This window comes from Hyperolius riggenbachi, chromosome 10 (assembly GCF_040937935.1).
Source record: "Hyperolius riggenbachi isolate aHypRig1 chromosome 10, aHypRig1.pri, whole genome shotgun sequence".
Lineage (NCBI taxonomy): Eukaryota > Metazoa > Chordata > Amphibia > Anura > Hyperoliidae > Hyperolius > Hyperolius riggenbachi.
Window position 1 is genome coordinate 118586186 of NC_090655.1, and position 18105 is coordinate 118604290.

Here is an 18105-nt window from a genome sequence, read left to right on the forward strand (position 1 = left end):
CTGGGTGTTGCCATAGCTGGACAGGTGACAAGATATAGAGGACATGTACTGTACATTTTTGGGGACAGCAGCTGGGGGTCTATTGCATTTGTTGGCACAATATTGCAAGGCCACATCAGACCAAGATTTTGCAGCTTGCTTGATTGCTACATTCAACTGATTGAGAATGAAATCAGTCAAATCATCGACTGTGCATGCTTGTTGCTGCACCGATTTTTGTCTGATTCAGTAAAATTAGCTAATGAAATGGTCGATCAGGCCGCAAAAATCGCTAGATGTATGTCCACAGTACATGCGCACCTATCTTTACTGATCCGAAAAGATTACCTAGATGTTTTAGGCGTTAAAACATTATATGCCATTAACACCCTTCATCAGCTAAATTTACATATCGTGGTCTGCATTTATCAGATTTGTGGACAATTTCAGGTCTTTTAATGTGGAATGTCCAATATGTATAAACAGACATCACTCAATAACATATAAAAAAAACATTCAAATTCTCCAACCTTTATCTTACAAAATACACAAGTAAGTGTGACACTAAATCACAATTCAGTACGGTAGTACTAATAATAATGAAAAAAAAAAATGCAACCTCAAGCAATTAAGCTGAATTCAAAAAGTGGCTTAAAGTGTACCAGAACTCCTGTAAATAAAAAGTTTTATACATACCTGGGGCTTCCTCCAGCCCCATAAGCTCGGATCACTCCCATGCTATTGTCCTCCCCTGTCTGCAGCTCCGGTACCGGGTCTCGTCACTTCAGCCAGTCAGGGCCAGTCTGACATAAGCAAAGTACGCTCTTTGCGTATCTCTCCAGCAGCCGCTGGAGAAATACCTAGAGGGTGCGTGCACTTCTCCTGCGTAGACTGGCTGTAGTTACGGGACCCAGTACTGGAGCTGCAGACAGTGGAGGACAGTGGCATGGGAGCGATCCAACCTTATGGGGCTAGAGGAAACCCCAGGTATGTATAAAAAAACTTTTTATTACAGGAGCCCTGGTTTCCTTTGATGTGCTCAAATGTCTGTTAAATAAATTTGGTAAGGTATTCATTCAGTGTCCTGAATGTGATGTAAATGCTGTATAGGCTATGCATTACCATTGTGTAATGTTGAGTATATAAACTGTATAAAGTGAATTCAGAAGCCAACCATGAAACAGTTAAATGCGCTTGGAAGAACAAAGAGAAATCGAGAGCCCGATATGGTGTAGTATTGTTAAGTTGGTTGTGGTTAAAAGCAAAATATTTAGATATACTCACAAACATGGGTTACCCATAGGCAACCACTTCAAGTGCAGGTGGGGAGTATTAGAACCTGACCCCACTCAGGTTTTTAAGATGTCGCTCTCTGTAGATAGGAAACGGGGTAGCACCCCTCCACCGAGGGTGGACTCAAGATTTCAGCAAGGCTTGGTGTACAGAGGCGCCAGAGTAGAATAAAAACGTTTAAAAACCGTCTAAAAGAGGGGGATGTTCAGGTGGACTTACCTCCCTCAAAAATATAAAACTCAATTGAGTCACAATATATCAATACAAAAATATTTTATTGAACTCCACTTAGTGCAACGCGTTTCGCAGGTGTGGTCCTGCTTCATCAGGCAAACAGGAGTATAACTCAATGGGTCTAGATGCAGAAGTTTCACAGAGGCGCTCACTTCTGCATCTAGACCCATTGAGTTATACTCCTGTTTGCCTGATGAAGCAGGACCACACCTGTGAAACGCGTTGCACTAAGTGGAGTTCAATAAAATATTTTTGTATTGATATATTGTGACTCAATTGAGTTTTATATTTTTGAGGGAGGTAAGTCCACCTGAACATCCCCCTCTTTTAGACGGTTTTTAAACGTTTTTATTCTACTCTGGCGCCTCTGTACACCAAGCCTTGCTGAAATGAAACAGTTAAAACACTTCCATACAAGGAAAATAAGACAACAAATACAATTAGCAGACTGAAAACTGATGCTACAGTTGAAGTTCTTTCTTAAAGCATTACAGCAGTAGTCTTCTCACGGCTCCTTCCACAAGTAGTCCATTTCATTGTGTTTCAGTGTCTACACAAGTGCTTGAAATGGTCTGTTACTTTCCTCCGGAAGACGGGGTGAAGCCCAGGAGCTGCTCTATAGGTGTGTATCTCCATTCATCAGCCTCTAGCTCTTCTACTAATCCGGCAAGCTTTTCCATTCGACTCACTTGCTGATCTGAAAAGATTAGACCTAAACAAATGTTACTGCAATTAGAACATGATCCACCCCTGTCTCTGAAGGTCTCTCCATCACTAGGAGCTTGTGATGAATCACCATTTTCAGCCCCCTTTAAACTTCTGAACAGTGATCTTTACTAGGACATCTTCAGCTGGTGACACCCAGTCTGAGCAATCTGAGTAACCCACAAAGTGCAGGCTAATACCATGTATTTTAAGCTCTGTATACACACGCTCAATCACCATTGTTAGAAAAACGAGCAAACCCCAATGCTTCGTGACAAACGAAGTCAGAGCACTGCCCAATTCAATGCCGGTCCGCAAATCCGATCGTTAGCAGAAGTGCGAAAATGAGGGCCAGGAAGTGTGTAATTAGCCTGACATGAGTAATTTGAATGAACAGATCGTTTGGTATCATTTAATACAAATCATTAATGTGCCCATCAACGGTACAATTTTTCCTTAAAGAGAGTCTGAAGCGAGAATAAAACTCGCTTTTTACCTTATATTCAGCAGGGGCATGTTTGCCCCTGCTAAAACGCCGCCATCCCGCGGCAGAACGAGGGGTCTTTACCCCCGAAATCCCCCCCTGTAAAATCCACAACCAATTTGGTCGTAGATTTTGCTGCTCCTGGAGGCAGGGCTAATGGCCGCAGCCCTGCCTCTCAGCGTGTCTATCAGCAGCGGATCTCCGCCTCTCCCCGCCCCTCTCAGTGACGGAAGACAGAGGGGCAGGGAGAGGCGGCGATCAGTGCTGATAGACATGCTGAGAGGCAGGGGTATAGCCGTTCGCCCTGCCTCAACAGGAAGCGCTCCCCGCACAGCACGGAGGGTATTTGGGGGGTAAAGACCCCTTGTTCAGCCGCGGGATAGCGGCGTTTTAGCAGGGGCAAACATGCCCCTGCTGAATATAAGGCAAAAAGCGAGTTTTATTCTCGCTTCAGACTCTCTTTAAGATTCCTTAACCTTAAAGAGACTCTGTAACGACAAAAAGATGCCCTGGGGGGTACTCACCTCGGGTGGGGGAAGCCTCAGGATCCTAATGAGGCTTCCCACGCCGTCCTCTGTCCCACGGAGGTCTCGCTGCAGCCCTCCGAACAGCCGGCGACTGTGCCGACTGTTCAATTCAATATTTACCTTTGCAGGCTCCAGCGGGGGCGCTGTGGCTGCTTTCGCTCCGAAGGAGGCGGAAATACCCGATCTCAGTCGGGTCCGCTCTACTGCGCAGGCGCCGGAGACTTGCGCCTGCGCAGTAGAGCGGACCCGACTGAGATCGGGTATTTCCGCCTCCTTCGGAGCGAAAGCAGCCAGAGCGCCTGCGCAGGAGCCTGCAAAGGTAAATATTACGTCACCGCTGTACGGAGGGCTACAGCGAGACCCCCGAGGGACGGCAGACGGCGTGGGAAGCCTCATTAGGATCCTGAGGCTTCCCCCATCCGAGGTGAGTACCCCCCAGGGGACGTTTTAACGTTACAGATTCTCTTTAACACCAACTATTGTCGCAAATGATACGCCAGGACAGAACAGTCTACGCAGACAATAATTGCTGTCTTTTTACCATTGTCGGGACACTTTTTTTCAACAATTCTCAGCTGTCCAGTTCCGGCGGTCAAGAGTGTGTATGCCGCTTTAGTTCTCTGCTTAATGGGACCTATTTATTAAGATGTGGCAATTTGAACTCTTATCTTACAAATAATACACAGACAAATAGCACAACATATCAGAATTGGGTACAGAAAAATCATGGGAACAACCAGTTTTTATATTAAAGCCACAAAGCTCCATCAATGTTTCAAGGACAGAAAATGCTAGACAATGACTGCAATGGGGATACAAACACACTGCAAATAAATGAAAGTTTCTAACCCCTTTCCAAACAGTTTAAAACTAATAGTTTTCCAAAATTTTGTCTTCAAGTTATAGTCGTTACATAACATAACAATAAGCACATGCAACAGAATGGGGGGGCGGGGGGGAAACGTCAAGAACAATTGATTGCGCAATCCTTGGGAATTGCTAAAGATCAGACATGGTGGATCTTTAGCGATAGTGAAGTGGCCGCTATACACACGCTGGTCTCATACCCGATTCTCGGCCATGGAGTTCATTATCGTCCACCGTGGCTGAGTACAGACTTGCGTGGGTATAGGGCTTAAAGGGACTCAGAGCTGAACTATAAAAAAAGATTTATACATACCTGGGGCTTCCTCTAGCCAGTATGCAGAGAAAATGGGCCTTGCACATCCCTTAATAAAACTTCACTTTTATTGTAACAAATTAAAAGGGCTGCAATGAAGGCGTCACCTATGTCTGAGGGGACCTTCATCCATTTGTATGCAGCAAAGAGCTATTACTACAACTGAGCTATAGTTACACTCTGGACGTTTTCTGGATGTCATGGCAATGTTTTGTTCATATTTTTGGTGAATAAACAACCTGCTTTTTTAAGAAACGGCCAGTGCTGTTAATTTTTTCTTGTGGTGTGTACCCATGCTATGCATTTACGTGAACTCAACTTGCCTAATCTCCATGATACCATCCAGTGACTGACTAAGCATTACCTTGTACTCATACTGTGCTGCATGATCTGGTCTTTCTTGTATTGTCATATTGCTGTATGTCACCCCAAAATATTGTCTGTAACCTTAACTAATGTCCAGTGCTGCGTAATAAGTTGGCGCTTTATAAATACAATAAATAAATAATAAATTTGTTCAACTGGCCAGTGTAAAAAATTTAGGAGCAAGCATGATACTAAAGCTGCATGTAATTTATAACTTTTAGACATAAATTGAGCTTGATAAACTGTTGCCTTTTTTCCCTCATCTTGCTGCAAAATGTCACAACTGTTTTTTAATGCCTACGTACTAGATTATAGAAAACGATGCTAAAAACAGCCAAGGAAAGCAAAAGATAAAATTATCTTTCTGCTCTGAAAACTAAAGCAATAACAGAGCAAAAAAGCAACAACGTTGACAGAAGGGGTAAAAAACAAAACAAACAACCCCCCCCCCCCTCCCCAAGTTATGCAGCTGTCATACTTCAGCTAAATGTCACGTTCGGGTCGTCACACAAAATCCACAATGCAAAAACAATGTTTTCTAAGAACTCCCTGTGCTAGGAAATAATTTTTAGGAGGGTAGCGTGAAACATTACACACTGCAAAAACCGTGACAAGACTTGTGGCAGAGGCCTATTCAGATGCTATGCAAAGAAGAAAGCTCTCTAGGCCTCTGATGAAAGACAAGATCTGGGTTCCACCTATTTATTCTAAATTAGTGTCATGAGTGGGAAGGTAGAATGATGCTATTATATTATAAGGAACCAAAAAGCCCTCTTACTAAAAACAAAAATCTATTAGATAGATTTGAACAAACAGTATTTGAAATTATTCAACTTTATGTGAGCAAGAACAGATCTGCCATGATGCTTCATTGCTGAATATGAAATTGATTTGCATGTTCCCCTCATCTTCCTCTTTTTGTTTCAGAGGATGTTAACCTACAGAGAAGATAAAACACACATTTCAAGTGGCACAAGACACCTGGAAATGAAGTGAAGCATTAATTAAAGGAGGTTTGGGGCCTGATGAAAAAGCTACACTTGTTGAATGCACCATTATTATTACCCTGCACCCAGATCCCAAAAATATTTAGACCAAAAGTTAAATGTGAGAGTAGCTGCTGCCTAATGGCTGACTGCATTTCACTGGAAACAATAAACTAATCCCCTAAGTAGAATTTATCAAATTATGTTGATGGGAGGAATTGATTCAATGTCGAAACCCTGATGGACCCTTGAGTAGAGCCATGACCCTAGCCTAGTCAAGTCACTATCTAAGCCCTCTAAGATCTTTTGGTTTTAAAAGAGGTGTAGAGCCTGCAGCCAAAACTGCAGGTACTCCAGATTCATGCTTTTGAGGAAAAAACAGAGGACCACCAGAAGCACAATAACGTTAGGTCACAGTGGTGAAGATAGGCTGATGAACATATGTGGATATACTCACAAGGCTGGGTTGCTAAAAGAGGCAACCACTCAGAAGAGCACGTGGGGAAGAACCGTCCCCACTCATTCTTGTTGATGTACAGAGGCGGTCGCAGCCCCAAAAGTACATGTCCTTGGGAGATTCCTGGGAGTGTGTCCCACAATTTGGGATGGACTGATTATATACTCGTAAAAAAGGTAGGATTCGCCCCAAAAATACAAATACGTGACATAGGAAAAAAAGCTAGGTGTTGCAAATTTAGTCTTGCATATCAGGAAGGTAAGGAGAGGAGGTCCTACCTTGAAGAAGTGGATATTGGATAAAGTAGTTTTCAAAAAGTTTATTTCTTAGCTTTATTGTGCACTTTCTGGACAATGCATTTCACAGTCAACGCATCCTCAGGTCAATTCTCGTACTTTTTAAAATAAGTAGTAATACTCACAACTAATACAGAACTCATTCTGGGTTAGGTAGTATATGCTCTAAGACTCATCAAAAACATGTACGCAGAAAATAAATTTGTACACACACTAGCATAACGTCAAAATTGCAAGACAAAAAACAATAATAAGAATCCAGGATGCTAGTGTGTGTACACACGCACATACATACTGTATATTCTGTGTATGTTTTTTATGAAACTTAGAAGATACTGAATTGTGAATTCAGAAAGATTGCAATGGCCGGCACTATAAGAATTACTGTCGTATATGCAAGATTACATCTGGGGGTCAGGAAAAAGGAGATGCAAAGACACCACCTAGTTTGCAAACAACTGCGTGCTCATGAATTAGTAGATAGAAGCTCAACATGGATCACTGAGAAGAAAGACGAGTACATTCAGGTACTGCAGTGGATTGAAGTTTATTCACTGATCAAACTTCTAGTTGGATCACAATATGTGAATGTGATATAGTTCAAGTAGATACACAAGTCACAAGCGGTGATTCCGTGCTATAGTGACAAAATCACATTTCTGTATAAAGTAGATGTCCTACCATATCCTAGGTGGTTGGCGGTGGGTGCAGGGCAAAAACGGGTAGCCTAACAGCCGTTTCGCACGTCGGTGCTTCTTCCGAGGCTGTTCCACTCCATTACTAGTCAACACTGGACTTTATTTCCTGTATCACGTATTGGGTGGATACGCATCAACGTACACATCACTTCCGCAACGTAATGACGTTCGCATGAACAAAAACTACACGTCCAAAAAAAGCTTGTCGCCCAAAAATTGCGTCACAATCTACGCATCAGCGTAGACCATGCGTACCACCTTGGCACGCACTATGCATGCATAAATACTGAATTGTAGTTGCCTCATTTTGTATTTTTAATAAGCCATTTTGCTTTGAACCTGTTTACTTCTACTTGCTTGTTTGGGGAAGGTTAAAAATTGAAAACTGTACAGTGTTTTGGTGTTTGCCAATTCACACAGGCATTCGGGGATGTCTCGTTTAGCCGCTGCTAAACACCTTTCTGCAACCAAGGAAAAATTTTTTGGGCATTGGCTCTCATAATTTGGTTCTCATATCGCGTTTTGAGCCCCCTAGGTGGACACAGAAATGCTAAACTTAGAGACGAGGAGATCTAGTGTTGCGTTTTCTGCGAATTACATAAAAATCCGGTATTGCAGTTTAAAAAGCGCTTCCATTTATTTGAATAGGCATACTAAGACAGTGGAAGCTGGACCCCAGCTGCAAAGTGGTAAAGCCTTGGTGCACTGCTCACACGTCTTTCCAATTAAAGCCATTTAAAGACATACGGTATGTGTCCAGTTATCTACTTACCATGCTTCACCTGCTTTAGTGTTGATGCAACCTGATAGCTGAATACAGACTCGCACAGGAATCTCTCAGAGCCATCTGCAAAATACATAAAAATATTAAGCCATAAGACTAGGCTCCCATTCATAGATCATCGTTTAAGGTTTTATACGCAGTACACTTTAGTTCTCCAAAACAATAATTTGCGATGTGTCAGGTGACTATCTAGTGTGTGTATGGGGGTTCCTCCACATCTGTGGACTGGTTGATTTTGATCACACATAAACAATATCTCAAAGTTGTATAGCGCCTCCTGTCCAAACCAGCATTATTTACAAAAAGCACATCCCACAACCATTGAGGGTTTCAATTGCACATAGCAGAATATATTTTTGTATAAAAGCAAAACTTTTAATATGTCTGCCAACTAAATAATTTCTAAATTAATGTAGTACAAGAATTAAGAAATGTTCTTCATTACAGTTCCTCTTTAATATTTCCCTGATTAAAATACAATTAAAAAAAAAATCTAACAAGAATATATCTACACATTACCCTTTAGAATGTTTTTTTTATTTTTTTATTTTTAATTAGTGTCCGTTACCTACACACATATGGGGTATTTTGTTTAATAGTAGAACAACAGTGTGTAAAAGAAGTAGAACAGAATTCTTTTAGCGAATAGAGCCATAAGATGTCAGAGAGTACACCAAAAAGCCACTTGTCAATATTTGACAATCTCTGCACTTCACTCTGTTTACTTTGGGTTTGAAAAGTAATCTTCTGCAAATTGTGCCAGCTCTGCATTATAAGCGCCAGTATATGTGTTCTCTGATGGAGATAAGATAATCCAATATGCCTATTTCCACACTTGAAAAAGGATGGACCTGCACATTAGTGTCACGTACAAAACTCTTTTCAGTCCGAAGTTTCTAAGCTTCTGCCACATTACCTTTTTTAAAGTATATCTGAGATGAAAGAAGGGAAATGTTTTATACATACCTGGGCCTTCCTCCAGCTCCCTCCACACAGATCGCTCTCTTGCAGCCCTCCAAAGTCTGCTGGACCCTCCCCCGTAGAAGCCCCGTTATCTTCGGCCAGTTGGCATGCGCGTGCTACCTCGTTGCGCTCCCATGGCTGGGAGAGTTCTGAGCCAGCACAGTATGCTCCCGGCGATGGGAGCACAGCTGAGGGGGGGCAGGGGCGTGCATGGCCGGCCATGCGCATTACACCTGACTGGCCGAAGGTAGCAGGGCTTCTACCGGAGGATCCAGGAGGCTTTGTACGGCTGCAAAAGAACAAACAACATGGAGGGAGCTGGAGGAAGCCCCAGGTATGTGTAAAACATTTCCCTCCTTTCACCTTTGGTTTATTTTAAGTATTTTTTTCACCTTTGGGGGGGCAGTATCCAGGGGCTTCCCTCTGCTGAGATATGTATCTAACGTTTTCTCTAAAGTTTCCTTCAGGCACACCTAAATAAAACATCTTGCTGAGGGTCTAAGCACACAACTGCAACTGGATGCCACCAATTCACCAACTTTTCAGCAGTCCTTGTATTGGTTTAATAGTGCCCACAAGAGGAATGAGAATTTATGGTCATCGTTATCTAGGACTAAATTTTGCTCAATGACAAAAAAAAGAAGAAGTATGCAGCAGTGTGTTGTAAGGGCTGGTTCACACAGAAGCTTGGTGGGTGTTTACCGCTGGTGTCCGAGACACGACGTTAAATTCTCCCATTCGATTGTGAACTATCTCATAGTCAGCAAGCCAAAGTTCATACACATAAGATCAGACAGGGACAAGGATGAGACAGAAAAGTACCAGGCAGCAGGTAATAGAATGGTCAATAAACAGGGAAAGGTTTCGGCAAAGATTCAGACAATGGCCTCAATTCACTAAGATCATGCTAGAGATAATAAAGCAAGAGAAAACTTACCTCCACACGTGAGAGAGTTATCTTACCTCTTCATTCCTTAAGTTACCTCTCCTGTAGTTAATTTACCTCCTCTGTAGTTAATTTACCACCTCTGTAGTTATTTTCACATGCAGCTAATTAACAGCCTGTCTTTAACTCTGGAGTTATTTTAAGGATTGGAGAGTTAATTTAAAGACAGAAGAGTTAACTTTAGGCTTGCCTGAGGTAAAATGTTTCCTGAATACTACATGCCTTATCACCATGGTAACAACTCTAGAAGAGTTATTAAAGACAGGAGATAAGTTTAGTGAATTGAGGCCAATGAGTAAGCTATAGCAAGGAATACCCAGCAGCTAGCTCTTGTAACTTAACACTATCAAAGGCAACTAACAACACACAGTGGCCAGCAAATGTATACCGAGCCTGCCTCTAGTGATTGACTCAGGACCAGTCAACCACTTCCTGATTCAGAGGCGGCGTGGGAGAGCGTACGCTGAGTGTCACTGTCGCTGGGCAACGCCAGAAGGAGTTTGTCTGTGTGAGCATGGGACCCGCAGAGATGCCAAACACATGTGGAAGATCGCGCAGCCGTCAGCGCCGAGCCTCGGAGGCCACCGACCCATCACTGGAGTCAGGTGGAGGTGAGATTGTGACAGGTAGATTACAAAGTTATAGATGACCAGCAAGGTCAGAAGGATGCTATATTTTCACTACAGCAGTGTAAAAAAAAAAATTACAAAAATTATGAGATGAAATGTACACAGTGTTTAAATTTTGTACAAGTCTCACCTAGCACTATTAACCTTGCATCAAAGACACTTTGAACATATTAAAACAGACTTGTTGAACACAACACTTGAAAACCCAAGATCATGACTTTTTTTTCTTCTTTTTTTCTTGTAGATTCAGAATTGGATTTCTAAGTAGATAGTGCCCTCTAGTGGAAATCCAGCTGTATACGCTACACTAGTCCTTGCATTTAATATAACGTACTTATTATTGAGTATATTAGCTTTCCTGTAAACTTATTCAAATGTACTGTATTTGTCAGTAGCTTTCAAAACAGTAAAGCCTGGTACCCACATGCAATTTTGACCGGCCAATTTTACCACTTCCCTGTAGTATGAGAGCTTAGCTACACACACACACACACACACACACACACACACACACACACACACACACACACACACACACACACACACACACAATGAGAGCTTAGCTATATACACACACACACACTCACTCTCTCTCTCTCTCTCTCTCTCTCTCTCTCAAAGGACATCCGAGGTGAAAATAAACTGAAGAGAAAAACAATTGCACATATCTCCTCTACCTCAGTCTCCTAAAATTAGATTTTTTTTGTCCCACAGTTTTATTTTATATTTAAATATCGTTTTTAAGTTTTCACTGTTTCACTGTCTCTTCTCAATGACACCATCATTGAAGCATGTCAGAGCTCAAATCTATGAAATATTGACCCTTTTTATCTCTTTCCTGCTCAGAAGCCATTTATTGACAGGGAAGTGTTTTATGGCTGTAATTACTTATCAGTGAGGGTAATGCTATAGTTTGATCCAGACAAAAACTTTCACTTGCATACCTGATTAACATTTCCAGGCAAAGAAAGAAAAAAAAGGAATACAGACTAGTTATTTGTGTGCTTGGCACTGTACATACACGTCTATCTCATCATGTCACACTGGTTGTACTTTAAGTCCCGTACACACACCTCATTCAATGTCACCCAACGGGGAATGTTACCTGATCCCCTGGGCAACATTGCAGGACCAAGGCTATGTGGACACGTGGCTCAATGTGTTCTGTTTTATGAGTGGGGCAACTGGGGAGATCAATGTGATCTGCCATTGCTGGATTTTTTGCATACATATATTTGTGTGTGCCTGCATTTCCTGCAACCTTCTTCCTCGTAATTGCATTTGAGCTTGGCCATTATTTTGCATGCATTCTTGTGTGCCTTTATTTGTTGCATTTTGTAACCCTGCACGTGGACATTTGACCTTTGTGTGGTTCACCTACAGGGGTTGGACAAAATAATGGAAACACCTAACATTTTGACATCATAATCTTTTAACAGGTTTAAAGCAATCAAAACTTTTTGTTTATTATTTTTATTATTTTATATGCTTAATTAAAATAATTGTTTTTTTTTACCATGTAGGTGGGTGTTTCAGGGGGGAAACACAATTGGTTATTTATATGTAACTGCTGTGATGGTCCCCATCCCATCTGCAGCCGACAGCACTTCAACGGACTTGTGACGTGTGCACTGGTTAAAAATGTGGTTTACCTGGTCACATAGCAGCTGGGGTTTCACAGAGTTCACGGGCGATGCCCAAATAAACTGGAGCATTGTCATTAGGTAGAATACTACAATGGGGAGTAACAATAGTGTATCTGTGCGTGTGTGATAAGTGTAAGCATCATAATCATATCTTTCTGATATAAGTGCAGGACAACCTGTATGTAATACTGTTCACACTAAGTGGGCATATGACTGCAGTTTCACTAATATCTTAACAAACCTTACTATGGTCTACCATGAGCAACACGTGAGTCAAATTTGACCCAATCAGCCCTAATTGTGCTAATTAATAGGCAAGTAAATTACTACCATATATCAATTACATATACAAATGTTAAAATAGTTTTAATAGTTTAAGGAAACTCTAACAAAAAAAAAAAAAAATCCTTCCCGTCTCCAGTGCAGTATTGGCTCTCCGCTCGGAGATAGGCGGAAAAAGCCGATTGCTGTCGGCCCGCTGTACTGCGCAGACGCAAGTCTCCTGCGCCTGCGTAGTAGAGCGAACCCGACAGAGATCGTCTATTTCCGCCTATTTCCGAGCGGAGAGCCGCAACAGCGCCCCCGCTGGAGCCAGAAAAGGTAAATATTGCACAGCCTGACAGATTGTCGGCTGTGCGTTCTGTGGGCTGCAGCAAGACCACTGTGGGACACAGGAGGATCCAGAGGCTTCCCCTACCAAGGTGAGTACCCCCCAGGGGAACTTTTTTTGTTACAGAGTTTCTTTAAATTATTAAAACTATTTTAACATTTGTATATGTAATTGATATAATTACATCTTTAAAATCAGCAAATATGAGGTAGAAGCAGGTGTCTTTGGTGATCCCCCCCACATGTAAGTCACTGCAGTATGTCAGAGGTGGGGTGTAGCTGGCCCTGAAAGACTTGCACATAGTTGTCGATTAGATAAGAAACCTATCAGTACTATGAGACACAAATCGATTGGAGGGTGGGTAAAGCAGATGTGTGTAAATGGTGTATGCAGTAAATGAGGCATCAAGCTGCTGGGCCTATGGGATCCACACAGCTGACAGATACACTAAGACAACATAACTGATGCATCTACCCATAAACACCCCAATTCAATCGTTAAGTAACAATATGAGGGATAACAGTAGAACAACAAAGTGCATAAATATGTACAGTGTTAGTTAGTGCTTCGATTTGGTGATCAGCCTTACAGAACCCTAGTATAGATGGGCCATAGTAACAAATAACAGATTACCTTCCAGCATTTCTCCTGCTGCCTTTGGGCAAGTGAAGAGTGCTTTCCGTGGGGGAGCCAGATCTGAAACACTGAATCCAGAACCAGTTACAGAACTTCCACTCACACCACCAGCTGACGAGGACGAAGATGAAGCCGCCATTGAAAACAGCCTTCAAAACAAAAACAGAAGCATACAAAATGAACTCACCCAACTGCTACATGTGGCAAAACTGTAATAGAACACTAGATGTGCCCCATTCACAATCCAGCAGCCATCCTCTGCACCTGTGAACCCTACTTTTGCTGCTAATGGCAGGGACATAGACATACAGGATCCGATATAGTAAGGCACAACTTTGACTGGAAATGAAAGTATTGTATTGAAAGTACAGGCAGTCCCCAGTTAACGAACAAGATAGGGACTGTAGGTTCGTTCTTAACCTGAATCCGTTCTTAAGTCGGAACGCTGTGCTATTTCTGTCCCCTTTGCCTCCTATGTGCCCCCCTCTGTGCCTCTCTGCCTTCCTCTGTGCCCGTTTGTCCCCTTCAGTGCCTTTGCTCTCCCTCTGTGCCCCTCTATGCCTATGTCCCCACCTCTGTTTGTAACCCCTATGTGCCTCTATGTGTACCCCCTGTGCCTCTGTTCCCGCTCTCTGCCTCCATTTGTAACCCCCCTCCCCCGTGCCAAAGCTGTCTGTCCTCCACTCTCCATCTCCTGCTCCTCTAGCCGCTTACAGCCACCGCTAGATGCATCATCGCTTGATGTATGTCACAGTGATGCATCTAGTGGTGGCTGTACGCGGCTAGAGGAGCAGGAGGTGGAGAGCAGAGGACAGACAGCGTTGGACTCGGTTACTAGGTGAGTACAACACTGCTGCAGGGATATGCGCCGGTACTCGAGGGAAGTTTGAGACCGCTTCTTCAAACATCCCCCACGCCGTTTGTAAGTTGGGCGTTCATAAGTTGGGGACTACATGTAAAGGTAAACTGCCCTCTAGTGGTACCTTGCATTAATGCTACTTTTAGTTTTTGCTACTGAACCTGGCAACTCAAGTCCAAACAGAATTTGTTAAATGACATGAATTCCTCTGTGCAATCTGCTTTTAGATTTACCAGGCATCATTCTCTTGTATTGACAAGCCTCTATTTAAAATCTTGATGTTTAGGTCGTCATTGCTGCATACACGATTGTCTACCAAGCTGACCAAACATGATGGAATAATTTACCAAAATGATTGATCCAACCAAATAAATTGATCTGGCACGTACATTCTAACGTTCCTGGCATCTCTAGAGGGTGTACATTTCATGCATCCAGTAAGCAGCATCTTACCTCATCACTCCTCCCTTGCTAATCCACATCTAAAGGCCAGTGCACACCTAAAAGCGCTCGCATAATCGCAAACACTCAGCGCTTTTTGAAGTGATTTTTCTAAGGCGATTCTAGGCATGCGTCTAGTTATTTTCTATTTACACCTAGAGATTTTTGGAACGTTTTTGTGTAGCTTATTTTTATGTACAGTACAGCTGTTAGTGTATTGGTTTTGTCACAAAAACACTTGGAAAAAAATCGCTCTGATCTAGCGCTTTTCAGAGCGATTTTCTACTTTCTTATATTTAACATTGAGGCTAAACCGCCTCAGAAATCAGCAGAAATGCTGCACATTAGCGTTTTTAAATGCGCTCAGAAGAGCTCTTGGTGTGCACCAGCCCTAATACTCACTCAACACATTCACACATTGGCCTCAATTCATAAAGCATTACTGCATGCGGTAATGCTGAAACCAGCAGACTTTCCCTAGCACTTAGCAAAGTGGCAATTCATAAAGGCTGTTACCGCATGAAAAACTGAAATTACCGAGCAGTGAGGTAAATTACCGACTTGGCTGTAATTACCTCCAACACATGTCAGTAAATTTTCAGCAAATGTCAATTCATAAAGCCTTCAACAAGCGGTAAGCCAGACGATAATTATCAACACCTCTGGTGAGGTCTTAACAAGTTACCGACACCTCTGGTGAGGTCTTAACAATGCACAGTGCAAGGAGCCGACGCCTCTGTGAGCCGTCTGCGCAGGGAGCCGACGCCTCTGTGAGCCGTCTGCGCAGGGAGCCGACGCCTCTGTGAGCCGTCTGCGCAGGGAGCCGACGCCTCTGTGAGCCGTCTGCGCAGGGAGCCGACGCCTCTGTGAGCCGTCTGCGCAGGGAGCCGACGCCTCTGTGAGCCGTCTGCGCAGGGAGCCGACGCCTCTGTGAGCCGTCTGCGCAGGGAGCCGACGCCTCTGTGAGCCGTCTGCGCAGGGAGCCGACGCCTCTGTGAGCCGTCTGCGCAGGGAGCCGACGCCTCTGTGAGCCGTCTGCGCAGGGAGCCGACGCCTCTGTGAGCCGTCTGCGCAGGGTGCCGAAGTCTCTGTGAGCCGTCTGCGCAGGGTGCCGAAGTCTCTGTGAGCCGTCTGCGCAGGGAGCCGAAGTCTCTGTGAGCCGTCTGCGCAGGGAGCCGAAGTCTCTGTGAGCCGTCTGCGCAGGGAGCCGAAGTCTCTGTGAGCCGTCTGCGCAGGGAGCCGAAGTCTCTGTGAGCCGTCTGCGCAGGGAGCCGAAGTCTCTGTGAGCCGTCTGCGCAGGGAGCCGAAGTCTCTGTGAGCCGTCTGCGCAGGGAGCCGAAGTCTCTGTGAGCCGTCTGCGCAGGGAGCCGAAGTCTCTGTGAGTCGTCTGCGCAGGGAGCCGAAGTCTCTGTGAGTCGTCTGCGCAGGGAGCCGAAGTCTCTGTGAGTCGTCTGCGCAGGGAGCCGAAGTCTCTGTGAGTCGTCTGCGCAGGGAGCCGAAGTCTCTGTGAGTCGTCTGCGCAGGGAGCCGAAGTCTCTGTGAGTCGTCTGCGCAGGGAGCCGAAGTCTCTGTGAGTCGTCTGCGCAGGGAGCCGAAGTCTCTGTGAGTCGTCTGCGCAGGGAGCCGAAGTCTCTGTGAGTCGTCGGCGCAGGGAACCGTAATTACAGCTTGTAACAAAAGAGAGATATCGCCACACTTCTGCTGTACCGCTCAATGGGCTGCGGTAATTTACCAAACTTCAAAGGCAGCTGTGAAAATCTTTATGAATTAGCACACAAAGGTCTAAAATACCGAATGTGGTATTTCCCCTCCCAGATTTTTTTTACTGCAAAGCCTTTTATGAATTGAGGCCATTCTTCCATCTGTGGGCTAAGGGCTGGTGTTAACCGTCAGCACGTATAAGTGCATATATTTCGATTGATCAGTTGTCCTGACTGTCTCTGTTGTTTGTTAAGCATTTTTGTGGGCTTTTGTACATATTATGGGCATTAGTGTGTTGTGAAAAAGCTTTCAGTTACAAATGCATAGATTTAAACTGACACATAGGGAAATATGGAAAATTACTTCTCACGCGCTATGTATCAGCTGTGCATTACATTATAGCTCACTGCAACAAATTCAGTGTGATGCAGCCCTAGGTGAGGCACTGTGCGTTCATTTTTGTCTACACACTTCACTCTACTGACACTAATTGTTTCCTAGTCTAAAGATGGCTACACTCAAAGCAATCAAACTTTTTGACAGAACTAAGGGCGGATATAATAACATAACGCACGCGTTATAATGTGTGTGAACTGCAATGGAGAACGGAGGACATAGTCTAATACAAAAGGTACAATCTAATCAATTACGACATCAACTGCAAAATGAACTGTTCCTCAATGGTGAAAAATATTTTAAGCAGTAATGTCTATCCCCACTGAATCTAGTGGAACAGTTGAAAAACTTAATGAAAAAAAAAGTTAAACAAAATGTTCAAAAACAGTTTAAAAGAGTCACGTGGCGTTTTACCTCTTTTAGAAGATCACAACGGCTTAAACCAAAATAACATCAATTCCTGTAAATCACTGACAAACAACACATTTCGTGACATCCCCTGGTCATACAAATGTGCCGTAGCAGATTGTTAAATCTGAGGCGCTCACACTTCCTCCAAAAGACTGCTACGGCACATTTATATAACCCGAGGAAGCTTTTGTGACTTACTAAATGTGCTTGTCAGTTATTTACAGCAATAAATGTTATTTTGACTTAAAGAGAATCTGTACTCTAAAATTCTTACAATAAAGAGCATACCATTCTATTCATTATGTTCTCCTGGGCCCCTCTTTCCTGTTTCTGCCACTCCCTGCTGCAATCCTGTAATTGCCAGTTTTAGGCAGTGTTTACAAACAAAAGACATGGCTTCTAACCAGCTTGTGATAGGTTGAGAGGAGCTCAGTCTGTGACTCACACAGAGCCTGCAGGGGGCGTGGGGAAGGTGTGTATAGCCTCTATCTTATCACAAGAAGAGCAGCACATTCCTGCCCGAGTCCGACAAAGCCGTCAGAGGAAAGAAGATTAGATTATATAACAGAGAGAATATGCGTAATATGTTGGCGCTTTATAAATACAATAAATAATAATAACAATAATAGCCACTGTGCAACTAGGAAAGGCTGCAGTAAGACAGACCACATTAGAACAGGTATAGGAACTTATAGGATAGAAGAAATGAGGCTGCAAATTTTGTTATTCAGCCTACAGTGTTGTTCACTTTATGCATCCAAGCAACTTTCACCTCCCATTTATTCGCCAATAACTTTATCACTACTTATCAAAATGAAATGATCTATATCTTGTTTTTACCGTCACCATTTAGGCTTTCTTTGGGTGGTACATATTGC

General features: G+C 43.4%; 1 protein-coding gene across 3 annotated transcripts in view; it reads right to left on the reverse strand.

The window, feature by feature from the left end:
- Positions 1-1968: 1968 nt before the first annotated feature.
- ANAPC16 (anaphase promoting complex subunit 16) overlaps positions 1969-18105 on the reverse strand; it is a 36051-nt gene continuing 19914 nt past the window's right edge. For 2 of the 3 annotated variants that reach the window (XM_068257776.1, XM_068257778.1), the window contains exons 2-4: positions 13417-13568; positions 7978-8052; positions 1969-2218 (exon numbers count right to left, since the gene is read on the reverse strand). In XM_068257776.1, coding sequence (XP_068113877.1) covers positions 2082-2218; positions 7978-8052; positions 13417-13568 — 364 coding nt within the window. In that variant the 3' untranslated portion in view covers positions 1969-2081. The remainder of the gene's footprint in view (positions 2219-7977; positions 8053-13416; positions 13569-18105) is intronic. The other variant, XM_068257777.1, reaches the window with a different exon arrangement.